We start from the raw sequence: 12,063 nt of genomic DNA on the forward strand, positions 1-12,063 counted from the left end.
AAGAGTCGGTAATAATTATTTTTAAAAAAAGTTGATGAAGATCCATGGTGATTTGTAGTTGAATGGATCGGAAGTGAAATATGAGTATATATTTTTTATTTGTGAGGTTCATGTCTTATATATGACATAAAAATAATTATAATAGATTTATTTTATTGATTTCATAAGAAAAAAGTTAAATTGAGTAGCTTTATCGAATAAAAAAAATCGTATAACTTTATTATATAATTCTTCACAATTGAGTGACTTATTGTATTTGAGCTTATTTCTAAAGTTATATATAGTATAAGGGCGGACCTACGTGGAGGTCAGGGTTCATGTCGACCCCCTCATCCAAAAATTACATATGTATAAATAAGGTTATTTCTGATTTTATGTGTAATTATACTAAAACGAACCCCTTAATCAAAAGCAAAGCTTGGCTTAGCGGTGAAGGGTTTCGATTTTGGCCAAAATGGTTCAGGCTTGATTTTTGCCTGCAACATTGTCCCACTTCTTTTTTTCCCCTTTGAAAGGCTGAATAAGCTATGATTTTTGGGCTTAAATCAAACTCTATTTCATTATTGGGTAAATCACATAAATATGCTATATTATAAAAATATTTACCATTTATGTCAACATAATTTTTCTAACTAAATATAACATTTTTTTGGAATTAAAAAAATTGTACGGTCTTCGCCTCTTTCTCAACCCTTTTCCTATTCTTCTGCTTCTTTGACTCTTTTTTTCTTTCTTTTTACTCTTCTGATTCTTCGCATCTTTCTTCTTCTTTTTTTACTCTTTTAATTTTTTGTCTCTTTCACTAGTGTTATTTATCTTCCTCCTCTTCTTTTTTCTTTTTTTTAATTCTTGTTCTTTTCTTTGAACTTTTTATCTAAATAATTATATTTCTCAAATTAATTTTTTTCATGTCACTATTTTTATTCAAAAACAAGATGAAAAGAGGAACAAGAAGACTGCAAATTTGTATAAAATTACGTTTTTAAGCAGAAATTTTAAATCTTTAAAATTACAGAAGTAAGAGTTCACCATTGATGGTCATTATAAAGCTTCAAATTTTGAATTCATTATTTGAATTTTATAAATTTGTGATAAGTTTGAATAGGTAGTTCCTACAAATGATTAAAAATTCGTTTGGAGTTTATATCTCAATTTTAAGAGGGTTTGGTTAAGTTTAAAATTGATTTTAGGAGAAATATTAGATTGAAATGAATTAAATATAACATTGAAATGGTCTTGCAACTCTATTAAAGTTGAATTAGATAATACAATTTTAATGCAAATTTAATTCATTTTGAAATTTTTTGATTGATTTGTTACTATTGAATACTTGTTTAATCCATTATTAATATAACCTATCAATTTATTGATCATTGTCATATCTTTCGTTAGTTACGTTTTCCATTCATTCTTAATTCTCTTTTCTAATTCAACTTTAAATGTTGTGTAATACTATTTTTATGCAAACTTAGTTCATTTCACGGCCTTTTGATTTATTTGTTACTATTGGATACTTGTTTAATTCATTATTGATACACGTTTAATTCACTCTACAAATCGTTGTCTTGTCAGTCATAGTTACATTTTTCATTCATTCTCAATTCTCTCTTCTTATTCAAATTTAATACCGTTTAATACAATTTTAATACAAATTTAATTCATTTTGCAGTTTTTTATTCATTTATTTGTTCTTATTGGATAGTTGTTTAATTCATTATAAATATAAGTTTTATTCACTCTATAAATCATTGTCTAATATTTTATTTATTACATTTTTTTATTCATGCTTAATTCTCTCTTCTACCTTAACTTTAATACTTGTGTAATACACTTTTGTATTTTTAATTCACTTTGCGATTAATCAATTGATTTGTTACGATTATTGATACAAGTTTTATTCAGTTTACATGCAGATCAAAGAATGCTCTTTTGTTTTCTACATTCTGCATTCATATTTAATTCTTTTCTAATAATTCAACTTTAATTTGTCTGTAATACATTTTAATTCAAGTTTAATTCATTTTGCAGTTTCTTATGCCTCTTCATTTGTTACGATTATATTACTTCTCTTCTAATAATTAAACTTTAATATGTTTGTAATACATTTTAATTAAAGTTTAATATATTTTACAATTTTTATGCCTCTTCATTTGTTACGATTATATTATTTATCTAATTATCTATTGATACAAATTTTATTCAATCTAGAATTATTGACTATTCTACAAAAAAAAAAAAAAGAGAAAAAGCAATAGCAGGAGAGGGAGAAAGAGCCAAAAAAGAAAAAGCAAGAAAGAAAGGACAAAAGAAAGAAAGGGAAAAAGAAAGAAAGAAACAAGAGAAAAAAAGAAAGAAAAGAAAGCGAGACACACTAAAGAGAAAGAAAGAAAAAGCGAGACACAGAAAGAAAGAAAGAGCGACACAGAGAAAAGAAAAAAAATTAAAAAAGTTGCTATAAATGATAATAATTAAAGAATATATTTAAAATAAGTAATTATTTTTTAAAAGGAATCCATTCACGTAATTAATCCTTCATTATTTTTGAAAGACTGAATGGGTTCTAATTTTGAACTCAAATCTAAAATCAATGAATTTTTTAATATATAGCGACTTGCCAAAGGCGACTTCAAACATTTAAGTATTACCAAAATTGTAACCTTGACAAGACAACTTTAATTTTGGACGTTTTAATTGACTATTTTCAGTTTTAATTTTCTTTTCTCACCTAACTTAAAAGCTATCTTCCCACAAATAACAAAATTGGATATAATATTAAAATAGCAAATCCCATTTATGTAAATCACCCATGCTGATACATATCATCACACAAAAAAACTTTTTGCATCGAGTGTTTATATTTAATTAATATAATTTATATTATAATGTAATTAATGAAGTAAAATACATGTTAATTAGTTAAGGTTTAGTAAGATAAATTATAAATTTAAATACATGACATACATGTATTGAATTGATATAAACACTCGGTGCAAATATTTTGTTTTAGTATCACAGGTTGAACATCATTCTTCATTAAATAAATATACCTAAAATAACCGTAAAACATATGCTAGAGTAGTAAGTACTCTTCTATAATTAATTAGGAAATTCAAATTTTAACTCCTGCTTTAGATAAAAAAACATCTTAGAGAGAAGTACAGAGAACATTTTAAAATTTGATATAAATTTTTAATTTTGTTCTCGAGCTATTAATAATATTAAAAATATCGCATTTTAAACTAACTAAATTTAGATACACTCTTGTTACATGACATATAACAAATAGTCTCACGTTTTTGTTGGATCATGAAACTCTTTAATAAAAAGTCAAAAAAATATCAAAAACACCTTGAACTTAGTGAGAATCTGGAAATGTACTAAATTAATCATATTGTAAGGTTGTGATTATATTCGCATTAAATTTGAAAGTGTTTCTAATACTTCTCTCAATATTTTACCTTTAAAATATGGGAAAATTGTAAGAAATAACAGATTATTAATTCAAATTTTATGTTACAATTATGATTTATTTTAATTGTTATTTGCAGCAAACATCCTATTTTATTGTCATCTGTTTTGGTATGCAATTAGCCATTTTTGTATACAATTACTCATTCATATGCAAATGTTTAAAATGTGTTTGTTTTTGTATAAACCAAGAGAAAAATGTACAAACAAATACAAAATATATATATTTTCGTCGTATACACATATAATTGTTATACAAATACATATCTTACTGTATGAATTAAAATGTATAAATGAATTTTTACACAATCAAAATTTGTATAAAAATAGTTATATCGAGCGAATTGTACAAATTAAAAACTCCATAACAAATAAAAAATTTGCTATGAAGCGTAATTATACTAATTATAGCTATAACATACAAATAAATTTTTATATTTATTATATGTCAACGTACAAATTACAATATGTAAATGAATTATACACAATTGAAATTTGTATAACATTAATTGTACCTACTAGCGAATTATACAAATTGAAAGTTTCATAACAAATAAAAAATTTGCTATGAAGCGCAATTATACAAACTATAACTATAACATAAAACAAAATTTTTATATCTATTATATGTAAACGTACAAATTACAATATATAAATAAATTATACACAATTGAAATTTGTATAACATTGATTGTACCTAGCGAATTATACAAATTGAAAGTTTCATAACAAATAAAAAATATACTATGAAGCGCAATTATACAAACTATAACTATAACATATAAATAAAATTTTTATATTTATTATATGTAAAAATTACTCAAAATTAAATTAATCAAACTCAATATAAATATCGAGGTGTAGATTCAACTTTCAAAGGGGTGCTTAGATTCCACCATAACAAGCCACGTTTAACATTTAACAGGACAGCGCCAACCAACTACCCACACACCGCCGCCTCATACCCCCTACCCACCCCAACGCACCCCACCCCCCACCATTAATACTCTACACCAAAACCAAACAACCCCTTTGATAAATTTTGCATTTTTACGCCACCCAAGACTCTTTCTTGGAAAATCCGAAAACAAAAATATAATAAAATACCAAAGAAAACGTATTGACTATATAGTTTTGCAGTAGAAAAAAGCCCCATTATCATCAAACATCACCAGAGCCTTAATTTTTTCTCTGGCTTTGGGTTCAGACATGGCATCTTGGTGGAAGTTCTTATTCATATCCTTTGTTTTTCTCGCTGTAGTTGCTCCTAAAGTCAAAGCAGATTCTGGGTCGGTGTTGGATGATGAAGTTGAAGTGGTTAGATCGGATGTTCCTACTTCTCAGGAATTGGAGCATCTGAAGTCCAAGATCCAATCTTTAGGTTAGTTGGGACTTGCCCTTTTTGCTTAATTAGTACTGTGAGTAAGCATGTTTTGATTCTTTTGTGAAGTGTAGTTTTTTGTTGATTTGTAGTACTGATAAGTGTAGATGTTTACCCAAAGGAATCGTTTGGAGGTTAAGTTGATTGGAGACTTACTTAAAGATGTAGTAACTTTTTTGAAATGTTGTTATTTTAGGTTAATTAGGACTTTTGTGGATTGCTCACCTTTTTTTTTTTTTTGATTGGTACTGTTGAGTATGCATGTTTTGATTCTTGAATTTCATCACTGAGAAGTGTAGTTGTTTACTCCAAATGAGTTGTTTGGAGTCAATTTGATAGGTTGACTTACTTAAAGGTGTTATTTTTCAAAATTTGTGATTGATTGAGCTAGAAATTATGAAGAAAGAAGGGATTTTTTTTGTAAGGCTAACATATTATTACAGGATTTTTCGTTGTATTCTGTATAATGTTCAGAACGAAGAGGAAATGAATGTTCACAATGAATTACTTTGACCAGTAAAGAACTTGTGAAATGAACTTCAATATTTTAAGTTGAAGTTCAAATTCTTTTGAGAACTTGTGAACACAAACTCCAAGTTTCAAATGAAGTAACATTATTTTCAAGTGAAGTTGCTGAAGAAACATGGGGCTTAGATTTTGCAGTAGGAAGCTGCAGGCTCAAATTTGGTAGTTTTTCCAACTCCAAGATGTATACTCTGTTCAGTCTCAGTAGAAGTGCGCCGATCCGAAGATGAACATAGTGATTTGATAGCTTTGAACATTTGAAGCAGAATATTATGGCTCCACATATGTTCTCGGGTTTATGAAAAAGATGTCTTGTTGGTGTGCTGTTGAAAAAAATATTCCACAGATAGGGAGATACTGTTTTTGAAACTGCACAAATTTAGAGATAATCTGCAATTACACTTTTCTTTTGGAAACTGTACAAATCAGAGATTATATGCAAAGCAGCACAATTAATTTGGAATAGAGAGTTGCAACCAAGACCAACTTTCACATCTGACAAGGTTGTAAATTTGGGAGAGTGCCTATTCGGCAGTTATCATACTTTGTACTTATATGCAAAGCAGCACAACTAATTTGGATTAGAGAGTCGCAACCAAGACTAACTTTCACATCCGTAAAAAAATTGAGACTAAGGTTGTAAATTTTGGAGAGTGCCTATTCTGCAGTTATCATACTTTGTACTTTGCTATTGTCATTGGCGTTGAGTAATGATGTTTTTAAGTTCCATATTGTTTTTTGCTTGTGTTGTGAGGCAATTCTGCAACAGTGAGTTTTGGATTGATGCTTGGGATGTAGAGTTGTTTTGTTTCAATTTTGGCTACCAAATACTAATTATTAACCATTTCTCTTTCCTTCTAATGGGTTCTACTTTTTTTCAGAATCAAACATTGAGGAGACTGCGCGAGCACTGAAAGGAAAGGATGAGGCGATTGCAGACAAAGAGAACATAATAAAAGAAAAGTCAGAGAGGATTAAGTCATTGTCATCTGAATTGGCCTCTCTACAGGTGAGTACCTCAAATTAGCAAGTTGGCTTTGTATGCTATTTAGTTTCATAAAATGCCATAGTAGTATTGATGTTAGTCGTATTGTTTTGTATAGAAAAAGGGAACGCTAGATTCTGAGGAGCAAGTTGGAAAGGCTCGTGCACAAGCTGATCAGCTTGAAAAGCAGGTTGAGAGATTAAAAGAGGAAGTTGAAATGAAAAATAAGGTGAAAAGAGACTTCGAAGCGCATATAGGTGAAACAGAGAAAAGAGTGTCGGAGTTAAATTTGAAGGTCGAAAAGGTGAGTGTTTGATATGCTTTACTTTTTTGGTAAAATAAGAATAGCTCATTTTCTTTCTTCTCTCTTTTCTTTGTAATTGTGTTATCTATGTCTTAATTAATTGCTACAGTAGTTATTCAAGCAGATGGAATTCCACCATAACAGATTCAACAACAAAGCATAAATGAAATTTCATGTATTGCATTTTTAGATAGGATATCTTTTACGAAGGGAAAAAGAAGTTTACTCTCGTCACAGATGAGCTGCATTTGTTCTTCCTTCTATTTGAACTTTTAAGATGTGAGGATTACATTTTTCTGATCAGGAAGATTTGGCGATCACATTCTTTTTGCTTGTCCTTGTAATTGAGAGTCTGGAGCCAAGTAACTAAACAGAAGTTTTAAAAAGGCAGTTGGATATGCTATTCTGTTTCTTGTTTACAGAGATTGTCCTGCACATCATGCTAGAGTTATTATGGCAGCTATCTAACTTGTTCCACTAGTGCAACAAACCGTAAAGTACAAAAATGAAACAACTTCCAAATGCTGTCCCTGCTGGATTTTCTTTATCAATTTAGTTCAATAGCAGATCTCATAAGAACTATGGACAAATGATTTAAAAAGTTGGCTGAAACATAGAAAGGTGGGAGTGGCTGTAGAACTCTTGGCTTTCATTAAAAATATTCTTGAAGTTTGATAGAATCTAAATCATTAAGCAAGGAATGTAGACAACTTGTTAAACTCTAGGTAATTAAGGAGTCAACATTTTGATGATGTAGAATAAAGGAAGCCTGAGATATCATAGATTGGAATGCTTTCCTCAGCAAACACCTTCATGTAGTCATTTTAGGGCACAAAGAAGATGCTGCAGTTGTAATGCTGTAATTAATTTATTCCAAAAGCTTTTTAGATAGTCTATCAAGTAGAATGTTGGCCGCCTCATGAGAACTGGGAATTATAGTGGAGGATGTTATAATTTTGACAAAAAGAATCTGACAGAGAAGTCAACTCAGCTAGGTGGTCCCACAAATGGAGAGAAAAATATAGGCAAATCAAATGGTGGTATAGAATACCCATTGAATGACCGGATTTTTGAAGGAAAAAGCGCTGACAAATTGTTGTACTCGTCTTTATTTGACCTTTAAATGGCATCCTCAGTTGTTTGCTGTTACAATTCTTTGCTTCTAGTCTCAAGCGCGTGGCAACACATTTGTAAAGTTCGATGGGGACCAAACCTTGTCCTCTCGTATCTCTAGATGATGTCACATGATAACCCCGTACAGGAGTAAGTGCGATGACCGTTTTCTTGTAGATACTGTGAAGCTTATATGAACGATAAGCTGCCTGTTTTCATTTACACAACTGATTTCGTTCTGCTACTGAACAGACTTTAAATTCCCAGGACTTCTTGTGGATGCGTAGAAATATCTTTTAGCTCTTACTGCTCGTCCTATTTAGTTTTGGTAGCTACATGTAATATTTCAGCTAACCTTGTGAAATTATTTTGTTTCTTTTTGGTCTATGCAGCTCGAAAAGACAGTTGAGAAACAGAAGGAGAAACTGAAAAAAACTGAACGAGCTCTTAAACTTGCTGAGGTGCTCTTTATATTAAAAAACAGCTACTGAAGCTTGTGTTGTGAATAATAATTACTTAAGTCTCCCAATTTTGCTTATCAGGAGGAAATGATTAGAGCAAGGCTTGAAGCCACATCGAAGATGAAGGAGCTCATGGAGGTAGATGTTCTAATTACCTATATAATAACTATGTATTCAGGATTATGATTACTATTGAAGATAGGAGGTTCCATCTCAATTTTTTATCTAGCTGAGTAGCTGTGATTCATACTAATGTTTCTATCTACCATGATATCCTGGTGCCGTCAGGCTTCCTTCATATTGTGTTAAGAGTTTGATATGCCGATTTATGGTTAGCTAGTTGTATCAGTTCTCATATGCTTGAACTGGCAATATCAATAATTTTATGGACAGCTGGATGGTGGGTAGTTTTTGGTAGTAAGGGGGCAGTGTCGTGGTGGTGATGCTGGTCTTTAGCCTGCGATTTGATGTTGGAGTAATTTATTTTGACTGCTAAACGGGAGAAGAAATGTGATGATGGATTTGGTCTAAACCATTAGTATTATAGAGTATGATGATTGTCATTGTAAGTGGGTGTGAAGAACAATGGAAGGATGATTAGAATCACAATGACTCAAGGCACTGGCACATAGATAGTGGAGGAAGATATTCATGAATGAAATTGTGGGTTGTTTTGGTTTTGCAAGAATGTGGTTGTGAATGTGTGGGTGTTGTGTTTGGCTGTTGGCTATGTGCTACTTTGTACATGAATTTCGGGGAAGAAGAAAGCCAGTAGGTATCCTGCATATATTTATTTAGAGGGCATCTCTTAAGTTCTACAGCTTGTCTGCCCTTTATTTTAGGTGGGATAATCAAGTACGGTCTTCTTTTATTTAAATCATTGATAATTAGTAGAGATTTTTTGGGTTCTGTTGATTTATGGTTAGCATGAAAAAACAGTCTTCAGTACTTATAATTTGGAATTTAGCAATTTTCCCCAAATTTTGTGGGTTATCATGATCTTGTCTAGAATTGTATTATTAAAGTCATAAAGCTCCTGTGTGGGGTAAAAAGTTGGATTGGTTTTCACATATTTTGTCAATATGAGGGGGAAGGGTGGTTTTTGTAGTTCCCCTTACCATAACATTCCTCTAAGAACCGGTATGGAATTGATTCAATTATGGAATCATGAATAGTCATTGGTTGGGCTGATGTACTGTTTGCCCTCTTTCTTGGGTTATGGAGTTGTGATGTGCGAAAGTTGTCTCTGGTTTGTGGTGATGTATGGCGATTTAGTTGTGAACGTTTTTGGATGAGAATCTGATTCATGGGAACCAGGTTATGCTTCCTGCACCATGCACAGCCCAGCAATAAGGGGAAAAAAAGGATCGAAGTAGCATTCTGCATCAATCATAAACTGTGTAGGCATCTTTAAGTGCAGCAATTCACTGGCTTAGTTACAAGACCAAGAAAGAGTTGGAGAACTCGAGAAGTTTGAAGACGTGCTCTCTATCTATGCTTTGCTTTGTAGATGATGTTAATCCATTATATAAATGTTAACCTGGCTCTTTCCTTCTGCTTAAAATCCAGGTGCATGGGGCATGGCTTCCACGTTGGCTTGAAGTTCATATGACTCACTACAAGGTATTTTGAGCAAAAATCCTAACTAACCTTCTTGTAAATGGATTGCTGACTCTGCTGTTTCAGTCTCTTCTGGAGAAGCATTGGGAGGAGCACGGAAAACCTGCTATGAACACAATGATACAGAAGGTACATGTCTTGTTGCTACTGGATCCTGTTTAACTATTGATTATTGAACGAATTCTTGTTTGAGTTACTATTCTATCCTGTTTACCCTTTTTCACTTGCTTCTTAGGCAGTTGAGAAGAAGGCTCAAGCTGAGGTATGGGCTGCGCCACATATAGAAACAGTCAAAACAGTAAGTCAGCTTTGCATCTTATTACCATATTCAATTAAATTAATTTATTGGATGAGTTCTCGGCACTTACGAAAGCCAGAAATGCTATGATGTCAAATACTTTGGAATGTCCCAAAATGGAAAAGAGTGTCATAAATATTGGAAAAAGATGGAGTAGGTCCTTCTTTTAGGGTATACCACTTCTTCCTTCTCTACAACATCCCAGTGTCTCACATTTCCATTCTCTGTTTCTCATCATTTTGTGTTAACCCAACCCATTTATTAACTCACCCCAATTTAACTTGCCCAATTCCAGCCCAACCCACCCATTTGGCACCTCTAGGTATACATTAACGAGTAAGTTATTACATTAACTCCTCATCTCTTCATGGAAATAAGTACTTAAACAATAAAACTAAACTAATTTGAGTTTTCCTGTTAACAAAGCAGTAATGGTACCTTGCTAGGTAAAACTGTTAAAATGGTAGAGTATCTTTGTTTCTTCCCAAGAGGTGAGTTCTCTTATGACAGTCACCAGACATCCGGGGGAGGAAAATCAAGAGTTAGTAGGACAAGCTATAGAGTGGGGAGTAAGATGACTTCCAGATCTGGGAAGACTCTCTATTAGTTTTTTTTACATGTAGATACAATTATCTACTTCAAACATTTGATTTACTCCTAAACCTAGTTTTTTGTGCTGTATTTGTTATCAAGATAGAGGATCTTAATAATGTTTCGTGTTTGCTGTTCTACTTTTTGAAGAAATGGATGCCTGCTGTGAAGGAACAATGGGTGGTAATGACCAGTAACCTCAAGCCACAAATGGAATTGGTGAGGACCAAAGGATTTGAGATCTATGAGACATCTAAAAGCGCTGTAACTCCACATATTGTCAAGGTTCAGGAGCTAGCAGAACCTCACTTTCAGGTAACATCCCTTGCCTGTTCATCCAAATGAATTAATATTTTCTGAAATATTAAGTACTCACATTAAGGAATATAATTTCCGTCGTTCTACATGCATCAAATGTATAACTTACACCTATTTTTTCGGTTTTATTTGTTTGTGATGTGATGAAAGCATAATTTTTTCACAGGAACTTAAGAAATTTAGCAAGCCATACATCGATCAAGTTGCCACTGCTACAAAACCTCATGTTGAAAAAGTTCGTATTGCTGTAAAGCCATATAGAGATGTGGCAGTTCATCATTATGGGAAGTTCCTGGAGTCTGCAACAATATACCATAATCAGGTGTGTTAAAATAAAGTGAAACAATAGTTCCTGAAATATTCAGATCTCGTATAGGTTTACTTGTGGTTGAGATATGCAAGTGATAGTCTGTTTCTAAACATTTCCTGTAATTTTACTGCTGCATCAGTTTCTCATGTATTCAAGTTCCGAAAACCTCGTAGACCCAAAAATAAAATGGAATAAAATAAATCCTGGAGAGTCTGAAGTTACCTTTTCTGTCTGTCTTCTTGGCGACTCTGTATTCGTATGCAAGAGGCTTAACTTTCTAGAATGATTCTGCTGAAGCTACTAAATTATCCACAATAACTTCGCGGAATGTGTTGCAGATCAGTTGATGAAGAGTGCTTTAGCTTCCAGTTTGTATTCCCAACAATTTCCAATTTTTGAATGCTTTTGTGATTTAGCTCGGCCAGTAGGGAGTATCTGTTTGAGCTCTGTATTAAAAGGTAGATCCTTCACTTGGTATTGTCAAATGAAAGACAAACAGATCTTTAGGCAATTAGGGGTAAGGGATAAGGGTCCAGCTAGGACAAATTAGTCTGTATTATTTATTATGTCTTAATTCATTGAGTGGAGGAAATGGTCATTTTTCTTCTGGTGGTTGTGTTTGATTCATCTTCTCTTTATGATGAAGAACATACCGAGTTTTTTTTTTGGGGGGGGGGGGAGGGGGGGGG

General features: G+C 32.2%; 1 protein-coding gene across 1 annotated transcript in view; it reads left to right on the plus strand.

The window, feature by feature from the left end:
• The first annotated feature begins 4,497 nt into the window (after nucleotides 1-4,497).
• Nucleotides 4,498-12,063, plus strand: part of LOC107028626 (apolipoprotein A-I) — a 9,802-nt gene continuing 2,236 nt past the window's right edge. Inside the window, exons 1-10 of the mRNA XM_015229767.2 lie at nucleotides 4,498-4,849; nucleotides 6,256-6,383; nucleotides 6,478-6,663; nucleotides 8,169-8,237; nucleotides 8,319-8,375; nucleotides 9,807-9,860; nucleotides 9,924-9,986; nucleotides 10,093-10,155; nucleotides 10,897-11,061; nucleotides 11,231-11,386. Of these exons, the coding sequence (XP_015085253.1) occupies nucleotides 4,678-4,849; nucleotides 6,256-6,383; nucleotides 6,478-6,663; nucleotides 8,169-8,237; nucleotides 8,319-8,375; nucleotides 9,807-9,860; nucleotides 9,924-9,986; nucleotides 10,093-10,155; nucleotides 10,897-11,061; nucleotides 11,231-11,386 (1,113 nt within the window). The 5' untranslated portion in view covers nucleotides 4,498-4,677. The remainder of the gene's footprint in view (nucleotides 4,850-6,255; nucleotides 6,384-6,477; nucleotides 6,664-8,168; nucleotides 8,238-8,318; nucleotides 8,376-9,806; nucleotides 9,861-9,923; nucleotides 9,987-10,092; nucleotides 10,156-10,896; nucleotides 11,062-11,230; nucleotides 11,387-12,063) is intronic.

Source organism: Solanum pennellii, chromosome 8 (assembly GCF_001406875.1).
Source record: "Solanum pennellii chromosome 8, SPENNV200".
NCBI classification, from domain to species: domain Eukaryota; kingdom Viridiplantae; phylum Streptophyta; class Magnoliopsida; order Solanales; family Solanaceae; genus Solanum; species Solanum pennellii.